At 40.1% G+C, this 26072-nt stretch overlaps 1 protein-coding gene across 2 annotated transcripts in view; it reads left to right on the forward strand.

Annotated features, from left to right (window-relative positions):
• The window catches only part of TYR (tyrosinase), a 48984-nt gene that overhangs the window by 9028 nt on the left and 13884 nt on the right, over positions 1-26072 (forward strand). For both annotated transcript variants that reach the window (XM_014958273.1, XM_014958274.1), the window contains exons 2-3: positions 1685-1901; positions 10102-10249. In XM_014958273.1, coding sequence (XP_014813759.1) covers positions 1685-1901; positions 10102-10249 — 365 coding nt within the window. The remainder of the gene's footprint in view (positions 1-1684; positions 1902-10101; positions 10250-26072) is intronic.

The following is a 26072-nucleotide window of genomic DNA, read 5'->3' on the forward strand; positions in this document are numbered from 1 at the left end:
GATGCCTCTCTCTATTGACTACAGAGATTGTCCTATAAAGTGTTGTTTCAGTCTGGCAATTTGTACGCAGCTAGTGCTGGTGAAATGAATCTCCCACTCATTTCCTTCACTAACAGAGAATCTTGTGTTTTTCCATCCCATTCACAGCGTATATGATTGCTTTCACTCACCTTCCCATTCCTTATTTTGGTCCATGAAATGGAAGTATACCTCCAGGGTGAAAGAAGTCTGGGGGTTTCAGTGTTATGTGTTTTCTCCCCTATGATGTTTCACTCAGTAATGAGACCTGTTTTTTCTCCACACAAAATTCTCATTAACCACATTGATTACCTGCTAACCACAGAGTCCTATATTTTGAAGAAATCTCTGCGCTTTGGAGTTTTATTTTGTTTTGGTGTGTTTTTTAGAAAAAACCAACCAAACAAACAAAACAATAGAGACCAGGTTTAGTTCAGATTGATTTTCATAGACCCATCAGTTATGTCACTATGCATACCTACCAAACCCTCTTGCCTGATCCTTGTGTCATTATATTTTTCTCCATCCTCCATCCTGTCTCTGTGTCAGGCAGGTTCCTGAATATAAAGTAGAAATATGATTTACTACTCGTACTACATCCCTGTAGGTTTATTGTACCAGAATATGAAAAAATCCTCCTTCTTCCAATCACTGGCCAAGCAGGGGATGCAGTGAAAACTACTATAAAAGCTCATAGTCATCAGAGGACCCACATCCTTATGTAACAAATAAGTTTATTGTGGCTTAAAAAGATACTGAGCAGCACCTTAATGACACAGTCTGTGTGGGCACTTCCAATCCATGGAAAACGTGGAGGACTTTGACTTGGCCAAATCAGATATGATTTGAAGTTGCATTGAGCTACTTTGCTCTTCCAGAAGTCTCAAATTGGACTGGTATCTTTCACAGATCATCTGACCAATAATGACTTGTTCTGTCAAAGTAACTGGACTTTGCTTGTGAACCCAGAACGTTTATATAAATGATGCTGGATTCTGACAGTATTTAATATCTGTATTCAACTCTCTATTTAAGGTGCTTTTCCGATACCCATCACTATGGTATCTCAGCTGGTGATATACGTTCATCCCCACAGCAATGTCTTTCCCCATTTTGTACATATAGGACCATCAACACATAGTGAAACTAAATGTCCATTTGGTCTGACAAAGCATAGACAGATATTTTCAGAATAAAAGATTTTTTTTTCATATTCTAAGGCAAAAATTCCCCCTCTTACTGTGTGGGGAGGAAAATCTGTGATTATGGCTTTGTTCAGCAGCCTGCTGCAGCCAAAAGCCTCCATTTAGTGACTGCAGCAGCAGATTTAACTCCATTTGTGTCCTGCTGCATCGGTAGGTAACACTGATTTTAGCCTCAGTGACTTTTCAAGGACATAAATGAGAATTGATGCCTTAGTCTACATGAGTAGTTTCAGATACAGACTAGTGTATTATTTCCAAAAGTGCACTGTAGTAGAGGGATGTCTTCCATGAAACAACCCAGTTTATATTAAAATCATAAACAGAAAATTTAAAAATTAATCTATATTCTTGCAACATACTTTTAACATTGTGCATTTTCTTTGCTTCTTTAAAAAAATTATTAATCAAAGTACCTCTTTATTTACAATTGCAACTCTGCTAATAGAAAGTGTTTTATACAGGTAATTTGTACTCGGTCTGAAGAATACAACAGCCAACAGGCTTTATGCAATGCCACAAGTGAAGGGCCTATACTGCGCAATCCTGGGAACAACGATAAGTCAAGGACCCCAAGGCTCCCATCCTCAGCTGAAGTTGAATTTTGTCTGTCACTGACACAGTATGAATCTGGATCCATGGACAAAATGGCCAATTACAGTTTCCGAAACACTTTGGAAGGTAACATGTTTTATTTTTATTATGCCATTGCCATCTGTAAATTGATTTTCTCTGGGGTTAAAGTCTTTAAACTCTGGGCAGTTTGAGTTGATTCCATGAAACACTACTCAAAAAGGAAGGAAAAAAAAAGATAAAGAAACAGAAACAGAAAAGAAAAAGAAAAAGAAAAAGAAAAAGAAAAAGAAAAAGAAAAAGAAAAAGAAAATGCTTTCTCCCGGAATAGCAAGAGATAGAAAGAACCACGTTAAAGGCATTCGATAAGAAAACAGAAACTATAGACTAGATCAGATCCTAAATCCATTAGGAGATATTGTCTCCTGCTATTGTCAACACCAGACAGAACAAAGGCATGTAGCACTGCATGAAAGGAGATCATGTAATAAGCTACTTAAACATGACCATAACAGTGTCTATGTGAGTTACAAGTTTGCCCTGGAATCTACTGTCTTCCGGAGGCAAGGCTGGACAACAAGATTGAGAAAGGATGCTGCCAGTTGGCATGTTATGTCTGCCTGCTGCCACCATGAATTCCATAGAAGACTTCTCACCAAAATCTAAGGATTAAGGATTAAGTTATACCTCAAAAATGACCCTTAGTATCATTTCCAAAAGAATTTAGTTATTTATCTTCATTTTCTAACTATCCAAAGTGTTATGAATGTTCCTAATTCGCTAGTAAACAAGGGTTCTTTGCTAAAGGGAATAGTTGTTCTTAATTATCTGTCCATGCAGTCTCTTTTGAATCTTACTAAATTGCTAATAAACAAGGATAGCACATTACATATTTATCAATAAAAATTGTTACAGTATCATATATCAGCTGAATCAAATATGACCTATTTTTCACGTCCCAGAGATTTTTGCTTGCAAGGAACTGTGCAAAGGCCAAAACCATGTGATATAGGAATATTTAAATGTTAGTGTGAGGATAAGAAAGCAAAGCTTTTAATGTGTTCTACTCTTAATGTAGCGTGGAATGCCATAAAGATTTCTCAGGGGGAAAAAAAAAAGTGAACTAGTTGCTGCTCTAAAACCAGTCAAAAATGTGGAATTTATCTGCTGAAGCCAACGGAGAACTCAGACATTAATTGACTCCAGCTCTGGACATAGCTGTGCTTTCTACCTTTGATAAAGGGAACCCCGTGAAGTTTGGGAAGGAAAAAGGTGACATTATTGAGTAGAGGTTTGTTTACATTTTTCTTCATTAAATATGTGGATAGATGAAAAAGGTGGAATAGGAGGAGTAGAGAAAAGGGAATTAAAGCAAACAAGCCATGAAATAATGAGGGTCTACCGTCATGCTGCTAGTATTGTAAACAAAAGCAAAGGCACAGTCTATGGAAATTATGCAGAGTCACATAGAGTCAAAACAGACCACTCACAAAGCCTAGAATTCAGTATCATGACTGCTCATTAAATAACAATAATTCATGAGTACTTGCAGAAGAAGGACAAAACCTGCTTTTTGTTAATGTTAAGTCTAAGCTGACAGCTAAATAGTCATAGATCAAGTATGCCCCTTTGATACAAATGGAGACATTTCCCTATTGAAAATGACAGTAACTTAGTGAAAAAAGGCGGTAACATAGATGTTCAACAGAATTGCGCAACGATCAGGAAAGCACCTACAGTTCCCAAAGAACCTGGAAGAATTTATTTTAACTCTAGAATCAGAATCAGTGTTTTATCTGATTAATGTATCAAACCCTTTCTCTACTGCTGTCTCTTTGTCACGTTAATATCATGGCTAGCAAGCACAGTCACAGCTGGTCTTTGTTAACATTATAGTGTCATCTGCCAATCTCACTGAAGAGGGCCACGCTTTAATCTGAATAATGGCAATGTCACTGCATCTGAAAAGGGCTCTTCTGGATCAAATTTTCCTCTAACTGAGTTCTTTTGTTCTGTCTAACAACTCTTCAGAAGCTGAAGAGTGTTCATCGTTCTCCTAATTGAAGTTATGAAGCTCCAGGTCACCACCTGTGGTTATTTGGAGCCCTCCAAATGCCACATAAGTCATATCATGGTTGCCACCAATAGACTCTAGTAGATTTCACGTGATTTAGATGAATCTTCCAATAAACTGAGGGAAAATCTACATATTCTTGAAGATGTATGCAAGTTAGATATGATACAGAAGCCATACAGCTTAGGTAGCTACAGAAGCAGCATATACTAGCTTGATCATAGTGCTACATGGCTTCTGGATGCTTCCAGTTAGCTCAACACAGGGGCAGAGTGTGCCTATTTTATCAGCGCCCTCCTTGACACGCACTGTCAAGGATGTTCTCATATGTCATTTGAGAAAGGAAGAAAAGAGATTGAGCATCTCCTTTTCTCCTAGCAGTGAAGGTGGACCTTTGCAAGTTCTATGATCCATGTGGAGGGGGCCTGGGAAGCTGAAGCACAGTGAAGAAAAGCTCAGTAGGCTAAAACTGAGGAAATGAATGTCCCCCTCCTTAGAAGCTCCGTAGACGTGAAACCATAAAAGCAAACGAGAAATCTAACATTAGATCCTTTTTAAACTAGGGGAAATCCTGTTATGAAAGTGACTGTGATTGTTCATAGTCCAACTCGCCCACATTGTTGTCTAACTTTCATAGCCTTGCTAAAGGAAACCTACAGTGCCCAAGTGCTGGTATGTAAGAGACTAAAGGTCAATAGAGTGATGTTACCTTTCTTTCCACAAGAATATGTCATTAGAGCCCGAGATCACTGAAGTGAAACTGTCTCCACAGCCTTCAACGATAAGGGGCTCTTTTAGTGAAGAGTTTCTCTGAATGTGAGCCAGATGTGGCTCAGTGGGCATTTATCTGTACTACTATGGAGATGGAGCTTATTCCATCAGACACAGTGTTATTCTGAGACAGCTTTTTTCTTTTTTTTTTTGAGGCTATTTTATTTTTTAACCTGAATTATTTCAACACTCAACTTTACACCACAGGACCACAAATGTTCCTGTCAAGAGACCATTTGGTTGCTCTCTTCCAACCCAAACCATTCTATGAATCTACAATTCTATGCTGCCTCCTCAGGATAAGAGATGGCTGAAAGACTTAGAATTTCTTTCTCTTTATGAGCAAATTCCTCATTTGAAATTATTTTATTCATGGAAACTTCAAATGAAAATCAATGCCTTCTAAGTTTTGTAGAAAGTGACAAAAGGCATTTAAAATAAAAATCTAGAACTCTATACCACTTTCATTATCCGTGTATTAACTCATGACACATGTTATCAAGTCAAGCCATGTCATAGCATTCCACAGTCTGTCAGAATTCTGTATTGTTACTGCTGTTCTGTCATGAAATAATGGAATAAAACATCAAATACTTCAAAATGTAATTTCAATTTGATAGGACATTTTCCTTTTTTTTTTTCCTGAGAGATTTCAATTTGGAAAAATTTTCTCAGTATTTTCACTGTGATCCATATAGCTAATGAAAAATGGTTTCTCAAAATGAGATTTGCCAACAGAAAACTTTTAATTAAAAAAGTTTTAGCCTGCAGCCCACATTCCTCAACCAGCTCAAACTCTCAGTTTCTAGGTAAATTTAATCTGCACATTGAGAAAGTTCTGTCAAGATGCAGAGGATCATTACCAGAGAACTAGAAAGACTGTTGAGCCCAGACCACAGTGAAGCTCTACAAGAGTTGTTTTAAGAAAAAAAAAAAAAAAAGAGAGATGGTGACATGATCTAAATTAGATAATCACAAACTTTCATTTGCTACAACCCCCTGGGCCAAATTCTGCAGATCTTGTTGCTACCTCACTCTAGAGAGATTACAGTAATAACATTGTGAAAATATGTAAAATTTAATCCTGAAAAAAATCCAGTGAGATTGCCAATGGCAGAAATACTCCACAAACATAAGCCAGAAGAACATCATTAACTTCAAAGACCAGCAAGGATATGGCCTTAAAATTCTTATATCTTATATCTTTCTTCCTATTTTAAAGTAAATGCACCTATCTTACTTGAAGTACTCTAAAATGTGAAATCCTTATTTAAAAAAATCCTCAGGCAGAGTAGAACTAAGTATATCAGCTGTTTGGACTCAGACATAGAATCATAGACTCTTTTACGTTGGAAAAAACCTTAAGATCATCAAGCCCAACCATCAGCCTAACACTGCCAAGTCTACCACTAAGCCATGACCCTCAGCACCACATCTACATGTCTTTTGAATAACTCCAGAAATGGTGACTCCACCACTTCCCTGGGCAGCCTGTTACAATGCTTTATAACCCTTTCAGTGAAGAAATTTTTTGTAATAACCATTCTAAACCTCCCCTGGAGCAACTTGAGGCTGTTTCCTCTTGTCCTATCACTTGTTACTTGGGATAAGACTGATCCCCCACCTCTCTACAACTCCCATTCAGATAGTTGTAGAGAGTGATAAGGTCTCCCCTCAACCTCCTCTTCTCCAGGCTGAACAACCCCAGCTCCCTCAGCTGTTCCTCATAAGACTTGTTCTCCAGACCCCTCACCAGCTTTGTTGCCGTTCTGTGGACATGTTCCAGCGCCTCAGTGTCTTTCTTGTAGTGAGGGACCCAAAACTGGACACAGTACTCGAGGTACGTTCTCATCAGTGCCGAGTACAGGAAGATGATTACTTCCCTAGTCCTGCTGTTGTTGTGACCTAAGTGCAGGACCCAGAACTTGGCCTTGTTGAACCCCATACCACTGGCTTCAGCCCATTGGTCAGTCCTGTCCAGGTCTCTCTGTAGAGCCATCCTACCCTCAAGCAGATCAACACTCCTGCCTAATTTGGTATCATCTGTAAACTTACTGAGGCTGCACTCGATCTCCTTGTCCAGGTTGTTGATAAAGATATTTCAGAGAACTGGCCCCAGTGCTGAGCCCTGGGGAGCACGACTTGTGACCAACTGGATTTAACTACATTCACTCTTTGGGCTTTGCCATCCAGCTATGCTACAGCTTCCTATACTGGCCAGATAATTTAACAGCCCACTGCCGTGAGGGACAGCCCTGCTTCTCCATGCAACCTCCTCTGTCCAGTGGTCAGTTGATCTCCCTCTTTTTTAGGTGCCAACACTGGTTCTCATCAGATCCTTGCATGAGATACTGTGTCTCAGTTGCCTGGGAAAAAATTGAGATCCTAAACTCCAGTGTAGTTTTCTGACAGATTAGTGAGTTAAATCAGCTCACAGAAGGACTGACAAGAGCTGCAGTTAACACACAGGAAGGCACAGCATGGGGCAAGGCAGGTGGGGAAAGTGGTCTTCCTCTAGCTTGAGTCAGGGAGTTCTTATTTCAGCTCACTGCACTCACAGATCTGCAGCATCACCTGTAGAGGTGATTTTACAGCAGCCACTGCAACAAAGTTTCCTGTACTCTGAAAAAATTCTCATGTTTTCACATATTCTTTCTAACTGACTCTACCCCATTTCATAGTATGTCTTCTTGAACAGATGATTTTGCTCAAGTCTTTTAAATAAAGGTCTGAGTGTAAAGAATAAGACCTAGGCTAATAAAATGAAGTGAGACCACACAATGCTTTTTTTTTCTCTTCAAACTTTACAATTTGTATGGAGTTTTCATAACAGGAAATCAGATATTAGAGCTTCTCATGTGCATGGTTAAACATGATGTCAGTTTTGACACTGATGGAATGTACCCAAATTAAGTTGGAACTGGAAGGTGAGGCTTCTAAAGCTCTCTCACTTACGGAGCTTTTTATTATTAAGATAAATTGCTTGTGTACAGATGTTCCATGAAAAGGTGTCCAGAGCCAAAATAAGCATTCTGTGTATTTTTTTATAATTACTAGATCAAATGTTCACAATACATTTAGAAATATTAAGTAACCCAAGTCTGATATAAAGCATTTAGCCTTCTGTCTAAACTCTGCATAAAGCCTATCTTCCCCTAAACATATTTATAATGCAGCTGAATATAAGTGGGACTGTTGCTTCAGAATGATATACAGATAGATCATTTTCAGTTAATATTCACAGAAATGTCCTAGTATTGTTACATCAACTGATGCCAATGATCACCCACTGTGGTCATCAGCAAAGAATGCCAAAATTGTTGCCATCAGTTCCTGTGAGTTCTAGCCAAACTGTTAATGTACATCATTCTTCATAGCACATTTGGTAATATTTTATTCTGCTGTTTCTCCCAGTAAAATCTAGGTAACACAGTATTTGCCATTAGGTATTTTTTTTCCTTTGGACGACTTCTGCCCATTGCTTTTTATGTTGCCATGCACTGTCTTCAATAGTCCTGGTCCACACCTGATGTACTTAAAACCTGAAGTTATCTATAGGCATCAACATGTTTCTTTTTCTCTCCTAAGTCCAGACGCACTCCACCTCCAAGTCCTACAATTTTCATCATAAGCCAACTGTACCTCCTCCATCCATCCTGATTATGTTTTCTTCTTTGGCTGCCCTTCAATTTCTCAAAATCTTTGGTACAATCAGAAAGGATGGATAGTTACTACGGTATATTGGCTCCTAGGTGCTACAGCTATGATTTGATCCTTATAATTATCAATGTTTTTATGCCAGAAGCTTTTCCCTTGGTTGAAGAGGTTAGCAGGCAAGGCAAAGCCCAATGAGGGAAGTCAGAGCCACAGAGAGATGCAATCATTTCACACAAAAGATTAGAGTACTGGTAGGGTATAAATGTCAGGTTTCCAAGTTCACGGAGTATGGCATGAGGCATCTCTAGTCATGTCTCAATACTTCATGTGACTCAAAAAGGAGTAAATCCAAAGAGCAAAACAATTCATGCTGGGGACCCAAGATCCATGTTATACCTGCAGATTTTGACAGGGAAGAGTTTCTTTTAGACTAGCTGTAGTTCAGTCACATGAATTGAACACCCACTGAATGCGGCACATTTTAGATTTCCTCCAAAAGGAATCCAGCTTGAAAAGTCAGAAATTGCCCTGTGATGTATGTCACAGCATGAAACAGAAGGATTATTGGGAGATTCGCTCCCAAAGTATATTGCTGATCCTCATTCAAATGCTGGTTCTTGTTCCAAATAAGTAACTAAAGGAAGTGATCAAAGTGTGTGAGGCATTTCCCAAAGAGCAAAGATCTTTCTTTTCCCCACCTTGCAGACTTGATAAACTGCAACAATTTTGGGAAAACACCAACGATCAGCACAACAAGCATGTGTTCACAGTACTTTTCATTTGGTTAATAATTTGTAAAGATGCTTTAGTATGTCTTCACTATGCTTCACTATGCTCATCACTATCCTGCAGCTTACAGAAATTGTGAGAACAAGATGTCTTCAGGAACCAAATCAAAGAGAAACAGCAGAGAGATTTGGTAGCGTGGGTTAAATAGTATGACTAACATCAGGTTAAGAAACAGATTGGGAAGACCACATATATTTCTGGTTTTATTCTCCTGGAAAATCCCAGAGAAGCGTCAGATGGTTGAATTGACTTTTATTTAGAGGCCTTACAAGTAGGGAGGAAGCTTAGCTGTCGGGATGCTGAGAAGAGCTACCAACACCAGAGCTGAGGTATGGACAAGCTACCAATATAAAACCTATTGTAGAAACTCATCTTCTGATATTTCTTATTTGAGAGTTAGTCTGTGTGACCTCTTCTCAAAGCCCATACTTTAGGTGCCCTCCAAAATAACAGCAATCCACAACTCTGATTGTGGGAGATTATTGATTATTTACCCAATACTTTTCTAAATATTATACCTTGTATTGTGTTGTCTCCTATCAATAAAGGAATGTGTTCTATTGAGACAAACAATATTAAATGACTGAGTATATGATGAGATACAATAGCTTGTTTTATCTTAGGAACCTATAAGTATAGAGATCAAAAATGAAAATAAAATGAATAAATTTTCTCAACATGAATAAATGTACACGCATAAATGTCTGCAGGGATTACGTTGCCTTTTAAGAGCCAGAAACAATGGACAAAGAAATTTAAAAATATAAAGCAATTAGGCATTACATTTGCTGACATGCTGCATTAGCAACACGACAGGAGTTTTAATTTAGCTTATTCTAATTTCATCTTTGCTACGTCTTGGAAATATATTAGCACTCCTTTACATGTTTTCCTAAGCCCTTGTCTAAAAAGCTGCACGCAAATGTAGTGAAAGTAGGTACTTTGATCTTCAGTCTTACTGGAAAAAGAATTATATGCATTGTCATATCAGCATACAATTTTCTCTTGCACATACAGGCTTTGCTGATCCACGGACTGCAATATCAAATATATCTCAAAGTGGTTTACATAATGCACTTCACATCTACATGAATGGCTCCATGTCCCAAGTACAAGGCTCTGCAAATGATCCTATCTTTGTGCTACATCATGCATTTGTTGACAGGTGAGTTTAATTCTTCTTGGTAAACTTAATTTATGTTATGTTTTTACAGTGTGCTTTTCACCCACAATTCAAAACCGCAAATATTTTACAAGCCATTGCATGCACAGCATTTTCAGACGTAGAATTGAGCTCTGCTATTTTTTGAGACCAAGTGTCTTTCCTACCCTGTCTATGTGTTCAATGGATTAAATATAATTTGAAAAGCTGACAAATGCATTCAATTCTTATTACCAAGGTAAAAATAGTTCTTAAATGATGTCATAATGATTAATATATATGGATGTGTATGTCAAGAAGTTTGGACCAAAAGTGCCTGACTCATTTTAACACAACTATAATCAGGTAGAGCAATTCCTTTATATTCTAAATGTCAGTGCTGTTTTAATTTCTATTCCATAAGGAAAAATCCAAGTGTGTTATTCATAAACAAAGAGGAAAAAAATCCATATTTCAGTGTGACAAACAAAACTGTGACTGTCTCTTGATGAAAGAGAAGAGTACAGCTGTGGAGAATGAAAGGAAAGCAAACAGAAGGATATCATGTTTCTTACTAAGAAAGGGTAGGGGAGCACAGTTTTCCAATAGTGAAATTGCTACATTAAGGACAGCATTCCAAGATGTAATGGTGACCTTAAAAATTTCTTTGCCATTATAATGTATGTGAATGGCTATAAACAATTTACTGTGGACTGCATTACACCAAACTCTGAGGACTGAAGAGCTATAAAAAAAAAAAAGTTAGCTAAGCAAAGAACTGTAAAAGCCACACAAACAACACTTCTTCTGGAGCAGTTTATATTTTCTTCCTTATCTTCTCCTACTTTCCCACCATGCAGTGACCATGACTTGGCTACTGCAATACTTAAAACAAAGGAACTATTACCCTGCACAAACATTTAGGACTCTTTCACAAAATTGCATGCTCAGATACCTACTGACTGAGACCCTGCCCGCATGCAGCAAGGCACTTATTCAGATGAAAATCAAAATGGTTCCTTTATTCAGGTCACTGAGGAGTAGAGCACAGGAGGGATGCAGATTGCGTCTTGCAGACATCATCTTGCAATGAAGTTCTTTAGTTTCAGGCAGTTTGTACCCAAGGTCTTAGATGAAACTTTATCGTATTCAACCAAAAAGCTAGTCAGTGTAAAAGAAAAATTTGAAGTTGAGCTTTTCCTCCTTAGTTTATATATTTAATGAGCCTAATGAATGTGTTCTTCATACTTTACCCATCCAGAAATAGGGTTTCAGGTCTGAGCAGGTCACCCAGGCATCAGGGGAATGGTTCTTTCAAAGGGTGACCCACCTGTCTTCTGCTCTTAATACCGTAGGGTATAATTACCCTCTGGAGGTGTCAGTTTTGAAACTCTTTTCTGTGAAAAGATTTTCTTCAGAACATTTTAAAAGTTAAATGATGTAGCTTAGCTGTGGTTTAGCATATCCACCCATTGACTCCTTCACAAGATGGATGCACAAAGGTTTCAGGTGTGGATACAAATTTAGAGTTTGGCACCTGGAAATTAACTTTCCAACATCTAGGTTATTAAAAAATGGATCAATTGAATATTCAGAGAAAAGGAACACAGAAGGGAAAGCATTATGTTCTGCAATATCAAAAGAATTATTTTTCTTAGACATTCATACTTGTATAAGACCTACGCATCTCTTAGCTCCCACTCACTGCAGGGCTTAAGTAGCACCTTGGTCTTCATGCCGACCCCTCCCACAGAGGAATTTCAGCTGTAGTCAATACGAGCCCCTGGAAATGCTTTTCATAACTGTAGTTGTTATCCATTTCAGAAGGCAAAATTATCTGCAAGAGATAACATCATTAAACCCTGCTAGTGCTGAGGAAATAAATCATTCCACAGTCACTGTGGGAGCAATAGAGATATCCAAGATGCAACCTCATCCCATCTGTGGCAGAAAGAACTTACCAGTGCTCTACAGCCGCTGTGTATATGGGCTTTAGTACACACAGATGTAAAAACTGATAATAATGCTGCCTTTTGTATAAGTGACAGAAATGCATTAGCATGATTAGGGTTACTTAGCAGCCTTATCCATGACAGATTAATCATGCTTTTAGTTATAATTAATAAGTAGGTGACTGATAGGTACATACAGTACATTTAAAAAAACCCTGTTCCTCTCCTACCCTTTAAATCTGAAGGGCTGTGAAGAAGTTCTTTTCTGAGAAGCAAGCAAGAATACAAAGAAAGAAGGAAATGGGAAAAACAGTCTCCACAGCAGCAGCAGTATTTTTGGGGGTCCATATTAACTTTTCTCATTTGGACAGAACACTTTTGAGCTCATTGCTCTAACTACATCAGGCCAACAGACTTTTAACCAACTTTTTAACTAAATCTTCTGCTGAGGACAGTCTTTCTTCCAGGCTCTGGTGAGGACATTGACAGTTGTGAGATGGGGGTTTACTGGCAAAGAGTGTAAAAAGACTGGACACCAGCAGCTACAGGTCTGCTGGGTCTTGTTAAGGCAGGGAATAGCTCTGTGTCAAGAAATCAAAAGTGGTCCAGCACTCTGAGCATCCATGTCGGACCCAGAAGAGGGATTCCTCACTCCGCTGCAAGCTCCTTGGGTGAATATAGTTTGTAACATGTAGTTTGCTCTCCCAAACTCACGTCTCCTGGAGATGTGTTTCGTTTCCATTGATTTCAACAAGACTTTTGGGGAGCTGTTGATCTGAGCTTCAGCTAACCCATCTGTAAAGTGGGTGATATTAGATGCCTACGCAACAGGGACGCTGTCAGGGTAAATGCATTAACGACTGTGAAATGCTCAGTTACGACCATAATAGGAGTGATAGAATTAAGGCAATAGATCATTGGAACTGATTTTACATAGAAACATATGGTACAGAGGAGGATAAACAAGTGTATACGGAGTCTGCTGACAGGTGTGAGCCAAATGTTAGGAGCTGCTTTCCAAACTGAGCAACAGTCAGCCTCCCATCTGCTACCCCCCCCAGCTTTTCCTATCTGGGCCTGATGCACAAAATGAGGGAAGGATGGACAGAGCAGAGTTGTTGTTGAGAAGATCTCTCAGGTGAAAACCAAAGCATTTCCTTACAAACGCTGCCTTTGTTTTTTAGGTCATTTTCTTTCAACAATGCAGAAGTATGAAGGTACCCAGGCAACAGCTTTCTTATCAATGACAAATCAGTCTCCTTACCACCTTATTTGCTAGCTAGAAGACCTAGGGGTCAGACCCCAGTGCTTGGTAAAAACAGGTGACCACTCTGAAAATCATTAATTGCTAATTGAACGTCTTAAAAAAAAAAAAAAAGAAAGAAAAAAGATGCAACAAAGTATAAATTCAGCAAAAAAGAGAGCTTTTTTAGCTCTGTGAAGCATTTCTTTTAATTGCAAATCTCTTTGCTATTCAGATACACTCTACAGTCAGCACAAGGGAATAACAAGGGAGGAGTCAACCCACTCAAGCTGGAAAGAGCAGCTGCACAAGCAGGAAAAGCAGGGTCCCACAGTCCCATTAGAGCTCACTAGGGTGTTTTCTTTGTTCAGAAAAGGAACTCTTTCCTCTTTGTCAAATTTTCAGTCCCTCCATCCCTATAATGACATAGTATCTTCATCTGTTCTCCCTGCACTTCTTCCCATTGAGTGTTTCTTCAAACTTTCTTCTCATTTGTCATGTACTTGTCCCTTCCTTGACTTCCACATCTCACCGCAACAGTTCCCGTCACAAACTGCAAAGCAAACTAAATTGCAACGGGAAAATAAGTTGCCATTAAAGATTGCCTTTCTACTTTATATCTGTACAGCAGCTAATGCAACAGGGCCCCAGTTCTCATCTCATCTAAGTTGTGCAGTAATGGACAAGGTTTATGGATGACTTTCAAAGGCCTGAATTTTAAAACAAGAAATTTAGAACTGATTTTCTAGAGAAACACAGTAGGGTGTAGACTTTCAGCCTCTGGCATCTCGAAAATCTAGATTTTTAAGATTAGCCAGACCCAGATTGTCAGTTCTAGTGGTGCTACCACTATAGCACCTTTTTCTCCAGCTGTCATGACTAAGCAGCTCAAAATACTGCTGCAACTGTCACTGCATGAACCCAATGCTCTGACCAGTTGTTTTTCTTTGTTCATACCCTTTTGCCATTTCTTTGCTCTCCTTCACATCAGGTGAGATGCTGGTGTCCATTTTCAAGGCTCTTCACTGCTCATCCCCAAATCACCCCATATTTATTGATAAGGAACTCACCCACCCCTTCAATAAGCCCATGATATCAATCTCTATGTTACATCTGGTTGGTGTTCAGACAAGTCCCTCCACACTCGAATCCTCCGGTTGAGGATTGTTCACCCTACACACCCACAGATTCAATCACTGTTCTTCCTTCAGCATGCTACTTGCAGAAAAGTTCACACATTAGGAAGCTGAAACCTTCACTTAATGGGTGGGCCGTTGTGGTCCCACTGCATGGTTGCCTTGTCCTCCTCCCATCTGTTGTCCCTTGTCCTAAGTGTATATTAGCTCTGCCATTGAGGGACTGTTTAATTGTGCTGGTCTGTGCAGCACCTGGCATATTTGTAACCTCTGACTATGGCTCTCAGGTGTCAAAGCAACAGGAGCAACAGGAATTAGCAATTGCTTCATTTATGATCATATGAAATGGAAATGGCAAGAAATGGCTAGATATCCTTACGCTGATCTTGTTGCTTTAGTTACTCTTTTGCTTGCTGTCACACAGGACTAAATCCTTGCTTAAGAGACAAACCTTTAGGTGTATGCGTATTTTTGTATGTGCAAATACACTCTGCTAAAAGTAATCCAAGTCAAGCATAAGTTCACATCAGAAACAGAGGGAAGGGATGCCATCCAGAGGGATCTGGACAGGCTTGAGAAGTAGGCCCCGTGTGAATTTAATGAAATTCAACAAGGTCAAGTGCAATGTCCTGCATGTGGGTCACTGCAATCCCAAGCACAAATACAGGCTGGGCAGAGAATGGATTGAGAGCATCCCACTCAGCAGGCTAGATTTAGATGAGTTATTAGGAAAAAATTATTTACTGTGAAGTTGATGAGACACTGGAACAGGTTGCCCAGAAATGTTGTAGATGCCTCATCTCTGGAGGTGTTCAAGATGAGGCTGGATGGGGCTTTGAGCAACCTGCTCTAGTAGGAGATGTCCCTGCCCATGGCAGGCGGTTGGAGCTAGATCATCTTTAAGGTCCCTTCTAACCTGAACCATTCCATGAAACAGAGACATCCTCATTTGCAGCTACTTACATACATGCACACTTCCAAGCGGATGCAGGAGAAACTCTCCTACGCATCAGCATCAGAGCCCAATGAAAATGCCACTAATTCTGCCTGATCGAGGCAAATGTCTCCATGCTGCTCAGCTACGTCAGCTGCCATAGAGTTCTCTGCAGGATGCTAAAATAACCCCTTCTGCTTCAGTGGCAGGCTGGAGCTGGGAACTTCAGGAAATGCCAGAGTCTGGCTTGTCTGAGGATCTAACAATAAAATGTTTCTTATCACATTGTTTATCAGGAAAGCGTTAAAATAAAAAGTATGTATGGAACAATCTGTTCAAAACTATATTAGAACCCAAAATCTACACATCTTGTTTTGCATGCCAGCAATGGCTCATTCCCTTAACCAGCTTTATGGACACTTTCAGTCCCAGTGGACTCAATATACTTACCTTCATGCCAGTCCCTTCTCTTTCCACTGCTAAAAAAAGTTAGCATAGTATCAAAAGTGATTTTGTTGGAAAATACTTTAACAAGGGTAAATTTGATTTTCTCTCCCAGGAGATGTCAAAATAAAAGCTTCTTATTTTTACTCTGTTTTTGAAACAGAACATTTTCATTTTCTCTTAAATGTCATCTCAGGTTTTTTAAACCCAAAAAATGGCATGAGAAAACCAAGTTGTTCTCTTGTTTTGAAATGTTGACAGGAAACAAGAACTTTTTTTAGCAGTTGAAAACTATTTGCTTCAAGAATTTGGAACATTTGGAGTGAAAGCACTTAAAAAGAATCATTAAAAATGATGTTGTAAGGCAACACTAGGTTTCCAGACTTGTTTAATACATGAAGTAAGATTCATTCCTTACCTTGAACTGTCTCCAGTGGGAGACAACATGGACAAACATGACGCCTAGGAAGTATTATCCCCATTCGGTATATGGAAACTTAGAGACACCAATACAAATGACTTAAGCACAGCTGAGCTGGATATTGTAATACAATGATATATCACCTAATAATAAAGCAGTGCAAAAATGGAGAAGTCACTGCATAAACACTAAGCATATGATTAATTTCCTCCCTTGATATGGGCACAGCAAGACTACAATTACTTTCTGAGGTATGTTTGCAAAAAATGGTGACACAGCCTAAAAGCCATATTTTTCTGGAGCTGAATGAACTATGGCTTGGAGCCACATGAAACCTGTTAGACAAAGGCAGGTCAAGAGGCTGCCATTACCAATATACCTCCTCCCACAGCAACAGTAAACCCACAGTGCTGCTTCTGCATCGTGTCAGCTCAGGGTCTTACTGTCTGTGCCAACCACTGTATCCACCCAAACGCCTGCATAAAAGTGAAGTCATCTCCATAATTATCCCTGGCATAAAGGTGAAATGTGGCTGAAGTCCTTCCACTCAGCGAAAGCACGAATATCGCTGAGCTACTGCTATGCCCAGGGGTAAGCAAGTACAGCTTTTATGAGTGAAACCCCTGGCGTTTGCTCCTGACCTAGGGATGTTTTGCACCATTTCCAGAACAGAGCTGGTGTGAAGCAGGACAGCCCCTAATACTCCCAAATACTCTTTACCTTAAAAAAGCTTTTGCATTTCACTAATATGTCTTTTGATATCTGGCAGTCAAGTGAAATATTGCAGAAGCTGGTAAGTGCAACAGTCATTTCTTACTCAGGATGCATGTACATAACCTTTAGGCTGTCTTTTACAATTAAACATCTGGATTATTAAGTGCCTTTGCAAAAAAAAAAAATTGAACCATGTTCAGCATGCAGTAGAGATGGGAGGGGTGGGAAAGGATTGGTGGGGGCTGTATGGTTTCAGTGGGACTGTATACAAATGTTGAATGCATACAAGAAGAATAAAGAAGGGGGAAAAAAAACACTTCAGAAGCAGACAGGGAAGGGAGCAAGAAGCCAAGGACAGCTGGAGAAGCACTTAGATGTGATGATTATGGAGTAGTAACACAACATACAAAGAAGCCACCCATTTTATCTGTAGGGCTATAAACAGTAAGGAGCTTTGCGTAGGAGATTACCTTAGACCTTAGTCCCTTGTCCCCCTGGCTAGTGAGAGCATCAGCATCAGAGCTGATGACCTGCTGTCATGTGAGAGAGAGGTTAAAGAGAGCATCTGTTGCTCGTTTGGTGGCCAGCACAGCCCAAACCATGACACCTTAACTACCTATTAACATGTAGGCCTGAATCAGCTCTAATCTTCTGGAGCTACAATGCAAACATCTTCTTTTGAGCCTCACTTATAGTCAGGAAAGCCTATAGTCAGAGACACTCACTAGTGACCAGCTCAGCTGCAAACATCTCTTCTGAGGCATCTTTTTCTCTTTTGATTGGATAAGTCCACTCAAAATATTTCCTTTTTATCTCTGTACAACACCTAGCACAAAGGTTTCATTTAAACTTAAGTTTAGAAATTGCTATAATACAAACACCCACAACACATGTAATGTAACTTGTGTACGTAATAAGACTGAGCCTGAGAAAGATACCTCCCTGCCTCCAAAGCTCTCAAGGAAAATAAATACATTCTTGCAATGCATCCTGAGTGGCAGTTGGCTATCAGACCTCTTCTCTGTGTCTTGTGTGTGTAATACACAGGTCTCACTGGGAAGAGAGCCCTGATCAGCATGCACAGCTATGTCCCATCAGTAGGCTCCGCAGCAAGGTAGCCCAGCTCTCACCCTTCTCTGATGCTTAACAAAATCACCTCATTAGCATCAGCTGCTGCGCTGGAAGCCACCAGCCACAGAAATCAGCTCTATTTTACCAGGAGGAACATCGGAGGATGAAAACTGCTCTCCAGCAGAGTGTTTTCTATGAGGGTGGGCCAGGAGTGATTTTGGTCACAAGCTTTATTGGCACACAAGTATGAGATACACAGCATATCAGTACTGAAGTAATGAGAAACTCAATCATGGAAATTTTTAGAAATGAAAGCAGGGAAGGATTTGTCTTAATTTTGTTACCCCTTGGGGACGTCTACAAATATGCAGGAGGACACATGCTCCCCCTGTTACCACAAGCCCTTGGCTGGCACCGAAGCTGCTAACCTTCCCCTCTTAACCTCTTAGGCTAAGTAGCATGTTAACAAGAGATATTCAGCTTGTTTGATGGAGCTGACTCACTCAAAGTGGGCTCAGTATGTGGGTAGAGTGAGTTCACATGTACTGCAAAATACCATATAAATATATCCATGGAAAACAGAGTGTAAGTGGGAAGGTTGGGGTGTTGCTGAGAAACACAGCTCCCCAGTATCTCTCATATCCCTGTGCTTGGGGTTGAAAGGAAAATCATACACCAAGATACTGAAGCTGGACTCTATCATCTATTTCAATAAGGTTAGGCAGTTCCTGCTATTGCAGTTGCAAAGCACCCAAAAGGATGTAGGAACAGCCTTGGAGGGTCACACCACAGGTCCATCTAACCTGTACCATGGTTAGAGTGGTGGTCAGAAGCAAAACCAACTCTCCTCCAGAAGACCTCCCTGCTTTGCCCATTGGACAGACAGGAGCTGAGTCTATATAGTACACTTGAGGTTGCATCTGTGTCTAAAGTAACCCACGCTCTTAAATAAGTAAGTCCTCTGGCAATCCACAGATAGACCATACAGAGTCAGAGACAGAGAGAAATAAGTACAAGAAGCAGGCTCTGGAGGCAAATGTTCTTTTTATCAATTAAACATATATAAAACCTATACTGCTGCTGATCCACCTTGCCTTTGGGGAATGGCAAGAGGAAGGTTAAATAGGCATCTTCTGGATGATATGTGAAACACAGTAGCTGGCAATCTCACCTGCCATGTCATTATTCAGGATAGATGTTTATAATGACCCATTCTGCTCTTAAAAATCAATAATATAGGAGGTTCTGTTCAAATAGTCTCATTTAAAGTGCATGTTTCATGTCACTCTTATGGCAAGATTTTAGTTCAGCCAACGCAGTTATAGAATGGATCGTTTTGTACACTACGTATTATGCAAGTGATTAGTGTTTTTTAAAAGGAAAGGTTACTTTGCCCTGCAACTTGGCAAGAGCCGCATGGTTAGTCTTCACCTATTCTCTTAAAGCTGGAGGAGGAGAAAGCTCTCCCTGTGACATAGCGATCAAGACAAGCTCTGATGCAGACAGCTAGCATAGCGTTGAATTTCCTTCCTGCAGCACTTCTGCAATAATAGCTGCTGTAATTGTTCAAATTGTAAAAAATCACAAGAAAACATGGTACTTTTCTCACCCACGTGTAGCTACCTTCTATTCATCAGAAGAAATTATCACTTTGCTGCCGTAGATGTGATTTATATATTACATGCCCTTCTGAACCTCAATAATGACAATCTCTCCGTCTCAAAAGAATTGAATTACAGAGCACGGGAGTGGGTTACAGAGAGAGTCCAGCTACCTCCACAGCAGTCCATTTTAATCGGCTTGTTATCTTTCTCTTCAGGGGAAACTAGTTATTAAACTTTGGAGCAGCTGGCATTTGTACTATCTCTTACTTCAAGTGATGTTTTTCTGTTAGCTGCAAACGGTGGAAAGGGTGAACCTGAGAACGTTAACACAGGGTACACACTCCAACAAACGTTAACTCTTTTTTTCCATGCAACACATGACTGCATTTATATTTCCTTATTTTCAAAGCACACAGGACACACCATCATGGGTTTTGCAGTGTTGGACAGTACTGGAGAGCTATATCTGAATGAGAAACAAGTATTTCTAGCCAAAATTTGCCCTGCTTTGACAGCAAGGTGTGAAACACACACATGATGACAGCTATTTTAAGGAACAAGAACGTCTCTTCTGCACCTCAGAAGAGTCATTGCCGGCTTTCATTGGTGTAAAACAGAGGCTGGCTTGAATAAGAAAAGTGATAGAGTTTAGATCAGGTATCTGACCGAATCTCAGCCTTGCGAAGCCACACCTAAACTCACCATTTCTCTCCAGCAGAGGAGGAGAATAAGCTTCCACAGCTTATTTAACAAAGCTTGCTTTGTTAAGAACTGGGTTACAATGAGGCCATACGTAGTCCTACGCTACAGAATACTGACATTCCTCTGCACAGATTCCTACACAATTTCCAACACTCAGCTGCTGCCTTTAGTGTCATGAGGGATGTGTCATGCTCAGCTCACCCATTATCTCCTTCTCCAGCAGGAATAAAACTCTTTATGTTGTAATCCATCAGCAGCTGATCAAACATAAACTGGGCTCAGTACTTGTTGGTTCATCCTACCCAATTTTCCAAGAAGGCAGAAAACAATAAGATTTCTGTGAGGTTCATTGACAGGGCTGCCCAGCAGGTCAGGCTTTGTGCTACTGGAGGTGTACCCAGGACTTTTACGCAGTGAAGTCAAAGCCCCAAGCAGCTGTATGGGTTTCCTGGGCAGAGTTAGGCATTTTGCAGTGTGACTCACGGAAATCGGCATAACAAAGGGGAACAGAAATGCAGGATTTCAGCAGCTTGCTGGGAGAGAGGAGTGGCACTTGGTCCTACACCACCAACAGCAGTCTCTGCTGGGGATAGTTTTGTCTGAATTCTCTGCAGGACTCAGGTTCCTGAGGACCTTTTTTTCACAATAGAGGTCAGAGGATCCACTGCTTTTTTATTCTAGAAGAGAAACACTTGGAGGACTACGTGATTATTGGAGCAATGACTGGAAGCTGTGTAAACCCTCTGCACCCAAACGAGCATGCTAAGTAGCAATGAGAGATCCAACCACATCTTCTCCAAGTAGCTGTGGATATTTAAATTGTTTGACATAAAGAGGAACATTTTCAGCTACAAAATCTGAAGAACCTTTCTCTTCCCCTTATCCTACAGAGGCGTTGAGGGCATTTTGAAGATAAAGGGGGGGAAACTGCTCTAAATCACATTAGTGGAGGGAATATTAAAAATATCTCATAATCCCAGCATCTGCAGTAACCTTGAAGCTTTCAACAAAGTAGGACATGGGCAAAAAAAGTGGTATCGATTGTCTCTTAGCTGAAATTGGTTGTGTGGAACTATACCCTTACCATCTCCCTTCCTCTTCTTTCCTTTATCTGACACTCTCCAAGCACCCAGTGTGTACAGCGCCATGAATGAGAACAAAGGAGATGGAAGGAAGTACATATGTTTGAAGTGGGATGGTGAAGCAGAGCAGTGCCAAGATCCTCAGGCACCACATGGTTCCCCAGCTCTGGTGGTACTTTGTAACGGGTGGGAAGGTACCAGCATGGTGCACATTATTATACCTCATTCAGAGAATGGTGCTTTAGGAGGCAGCCTGCAGCCAATGTCAGCCTGAATAAGTAAGGGGCTTGATGTCATCTGCACATTGTCCCTCAGTGTTGTGGGTGGTCTAGTCCACTGTGGTCCACAAAAACAAACAACCTTTTCATTCAGAAGGTGGAGTCAAGGGAAACAACGAAGTAGGCCAGACCTTTCCTGAAATTCATATATCAGAGACATATAATCGACCTACATGGGAAAATATCCTCCAAGAAAAAAATCAGAAGCTCAACTTTGCATGAGGGAACAGCTACACTGGCCTAAAACATCCTTTTTTGTCTGTTTTGTACAAGATTGTGTTTAAAGTGTTAGAGATTGTCAAATCTAGTTGCCCAACAGTGATATTGCTACCACAGCTCCACATTCTTGGGTCCAACCATTAGCGAGGCTGAGCATGTATTCCCAATAGGCACACATACACACAACAGTTATATCTATATATGCATAGATATATGTGCTTGACTAGCTACACAGATAAACACAAGATATACAGCACTCACACAAATTCCAGCACCGACAATCCCAGCCTCTTGTTGTCTTTGGCTGGCCGGGATGAAAGCCTGCTATGGGAAAATACATATACTTGTGTGTTTATATATATACAAACACACACATAAAGTCTAAATCACCACATAACTGTGGTTAGATACCAAATCTATCCATTGACTGCCCCTGGATCCTCTGGTCTCTCCAGTAGCTGGTCCAGGGACTGGCGGATGTTCCCCAACATCTGGGACTGGACACAGAGCGAGCACCGTAACCCAGGGCAGTCCTCAGCAGTGATTCAGCAGTAGAAGAGGCACAACCTCAGAGGCCTTGGATGTGTTTCCCACAATAATTGAGGGCAACATCTTAATTTTTAATCAGACACTTGCATTATGACCAGTGCAATTTGTTTACAACCTGCCTGAGAGTCCCTGTAGTGTCTTTAGCCAACTTAAAGCAAAAAGAAAAAAAATGACGCTGCAATATAACTGCACACATTGGCAAACAGTACAGTGCCTTGACTTTACAACCTCAGCATTAGCGGCTCTTCCAGGACAGAAGCACCAGTGTTTCTCCCAAATGCTTGGGATGGGAATTACCTGAGGTGACTTTGTAACACCAGCTGACTAGTGCCAACTTTTAAAGTGATGACTACTGTGTAATCACAGTCCTTGGACTGGCATTTCAGCTTTCCTCAGTTTGTTTCCTTTTCCCTTTCTTTCCAAATGCAAATACATGTTGCTTGCCAGATTTCTCTTACAGAATGTCAGATCTCATGATACTGAAATAAATTGTATAAATGAGCTCTGAGCAACAATGTTCTGCCTTCCCTCTGCCGTAGTAAGCCTGATCTAGTCTCAGTCTCACAACTGTAGGTGAAGAATGAACATGTGTCAACTCTGGCACAACTAGAGACATGGCTTCATATCTGAATGTGTTTAAAGTTATTAGTGGCTTACAAAGTTGCCATCTAGCAGCTGAACCATTAGTACTGACTGTGTGCTAGCTTAGCCAAGGCATGGATTTACCGGGCTACAGAGAAACAAAGCACACAGTTTCACAGTTGCTTTAAATCAGCTTAATCTCACATATAGGTAAAGAAGAAGAAACCATCCTGCTCACCAATTAGTGTTACCCAGAGGTGTTCACCTCTGCTCCTCCCTTGTGCTGATACTGGTCACCATGCCAAAGCATGATGAATCAGGTCTGTGACTTTATCTCACCTCAGCTGTCCCAGAACAAATGAAAACAAATCAAATGTTTGGTTTTAAACCAAGTCAGTTCCTTAATGCTGTTTATGGCATGGTTGTGCAACAAGAAAAGTGAGGACAAGAAGGTAGGAGGAAAGCAGGACTGTGCTCTCCATAATGGTACGGACCCAGAGGGACCGTGAACCTTCACCATAAGGGGACTGTAGTTCTCTGACTCGGGACACCAGCAGTGTCACACATGTTCCTGGTCGCATGGCAGAGGAATTCATATAGAGTTACTGAACCCTCTCCTTCCCCCTTTCCCTCTCTCCAACTTTCCTTAATTGCCAGATGGAACACACCGGATTAAAGTCATTCTTAGTCCTAGAAAATCTTCCTGAAGGGCCATTTGGGTTTACATGATGTGTCAGTGTCTCTGTGGTAGTTCAATACAAGGAAAGCTTTAATAACAGATATTTAAGGTCTGGTTTCTCCTCCTACACTGCAATCAGTCAAATGTATCTGATCATGGCTGTGGAGGCACACTGTTGGGAAACAGCTTTTAGGAGAGACACTTTTCAAAATGATAAAGAAAATAACTATTCTCATTGTTTTACCCTACTTTTTTGTGGTTTAAAGATTTCTTTCCTGTGAGCAACATCTTTTTTCAGAGCACACAACACTATCTGGAAAAGTACTTATCCAGCCTATATAAAGAAGTGCTCTTATACTCTGCTTGATATTTCCCACTGGCAACATAAACCCATTTATTTCTTGACTCATCCTTTCATTAGCTATAATCCCATTGCATATATTATTCATAAAATAATATGAATTCAGTAATATATATTGGTGGCCTTTTTTTAATCATCCTCAAATCAATCTTATTTTTCCCTCCACTCTTTAAACCAAGGGTGGTTTTTTCTTTTCAAATTAATTTTCCACTAAGGCTCATTTCATTTCAGTTTGTATAATCTGGTATGTATGGAGCAGAACAAGGAAAATATTCAGGTCTATTTATATGCAATTAAATGGATGTGATATATCCGTGTCTTTTATAGATGGCTTTAATTTTCTCTGTAAAAGCACCTTACCACACTAAAACTCTTTGCAAAAGCAAACTACATTTCCCTTGAATGAAAATTTAAACTGCCAAAGTATCAACATACTAGGTGGGATTCTTTATTACTTTTTACCAGATACCAGCTCTTTAGACCTATCAGTGCTGGTACACACAAGTATTAAGCTCATTAACAGTTAGAGAGATCTATATACAGATTTATAGCAAAAAACTTAAATGAAATTGAGACTCCATGCTTTGCAGTGGTATAACCTGGCTCCAAGAGGTATCATCATAGTCTCATAGGCACAAAGTGTCCCCATAAGTTGGGGTCCCACTCCACTGCAGTGTGCCTGGGATGAACTTAGACAAGTCATTTTTATTCTGTGCATATTTTCTCTAAAGTAAAACAGGGCCTCTAATTTCTAAAATTTCTCTAAATATGCAGGAAGAATATACTTTGCCTCTATAAACTTTTTGCGAATCTTTCTGACCAGATAGATAACCTCCCTTAGATATTTCTGCATCAAGCATGTGGCTTCTGACTGAACCAGAAAGTTTAAGCGACAGCGAATTTATCATGTCCCTAGATCAATTTTTTTCTATCCCTCTTGGTTCCTTAGCCTCTTATTTGGGACATGCAATTTGAGCACTTTGATTTCTTCAAGCAAAGGAGGACGTCTTCCAGACAGAAACAATCTTTGCTTTAATCTAGGTAGAATTTTTTAATCTGTCCAAGGCATTTTTAAATAAAAGTTCTTTCTTCCAAGCCACTTTTGCTTCCCACTAAAGACATAAAAAGGTCATTAGGGCTACCAGGAGACTGATCTCCATTTCAGTTAGTTCATTTCCATATTTTGAATTGCTATTTCATAAGCTCTGATTGTCTGTGACCCTTCTAGGTAAGAGTCATCACCCTGGAGGATTTACGGTTTATTCCTACTAGATCCCAAACTGGGTTCTCCTCATTTCTATTCCCTGAATGAAATTCCCAATGACTTTTTATTAGCTCTTCTCTTCTTTCCTTTATCCTGCCTTGTCTTCCCCAGCACGATCACATCCCATCTGCTCTCTTCAGCACTGCCAACATCTCCCAAGTGACGCCAGTCTAGCTGGGACTGCAATTCTAAAAAAGTCTCCGTGTCTGGAAAATATCACTCCTACATATATAAATAAATAATTGCCTGCTTTCCTCTTTTGTCTAAATGCTGAGGAAGAAAGTAACCAACCAGACTGCTGTAGGAGTCAGGCAGATTTCTCTCTCACTGAACTTCTGCCCATTGGTCTTTTTGCACAGAAGAAATATGGAGACTGGATATCACAGAGCCCTGATCTGATTCTTAAGTAGTCTTTTTTTTAAGTTTTATTCTCATTTCAAAAAAAAGAGGAAAAGAGGAATAAAATGGTCCTTCAAACATCATTTAAATCATAATGCTACTTTCTTAGGCTCTCAGGTCCAGAGGAGGACATAGATGTTCATATGAAGAGAACATAATGGCAGTGGTTTTCCCAGTTAACCAACATTTATAGGGAGCTCAGGTGTGTGGCAG

Source organism: Calidris pugnax, unplaced genomic scaffold, assembly GCF_001431845.1.
Source record: "Calidris pugnax isolate Ruff unplaced genomic scaffold, ASM143184v1 scaffold252, whole genome shotgun sequence".
NCBI classification, from domain to species: domain Eukaryota; kingdom Metazoa; phylum Chordata; class Aves; order Charadriiformes; family Scolopacidae; genus Calidris; species Calidris pugnax.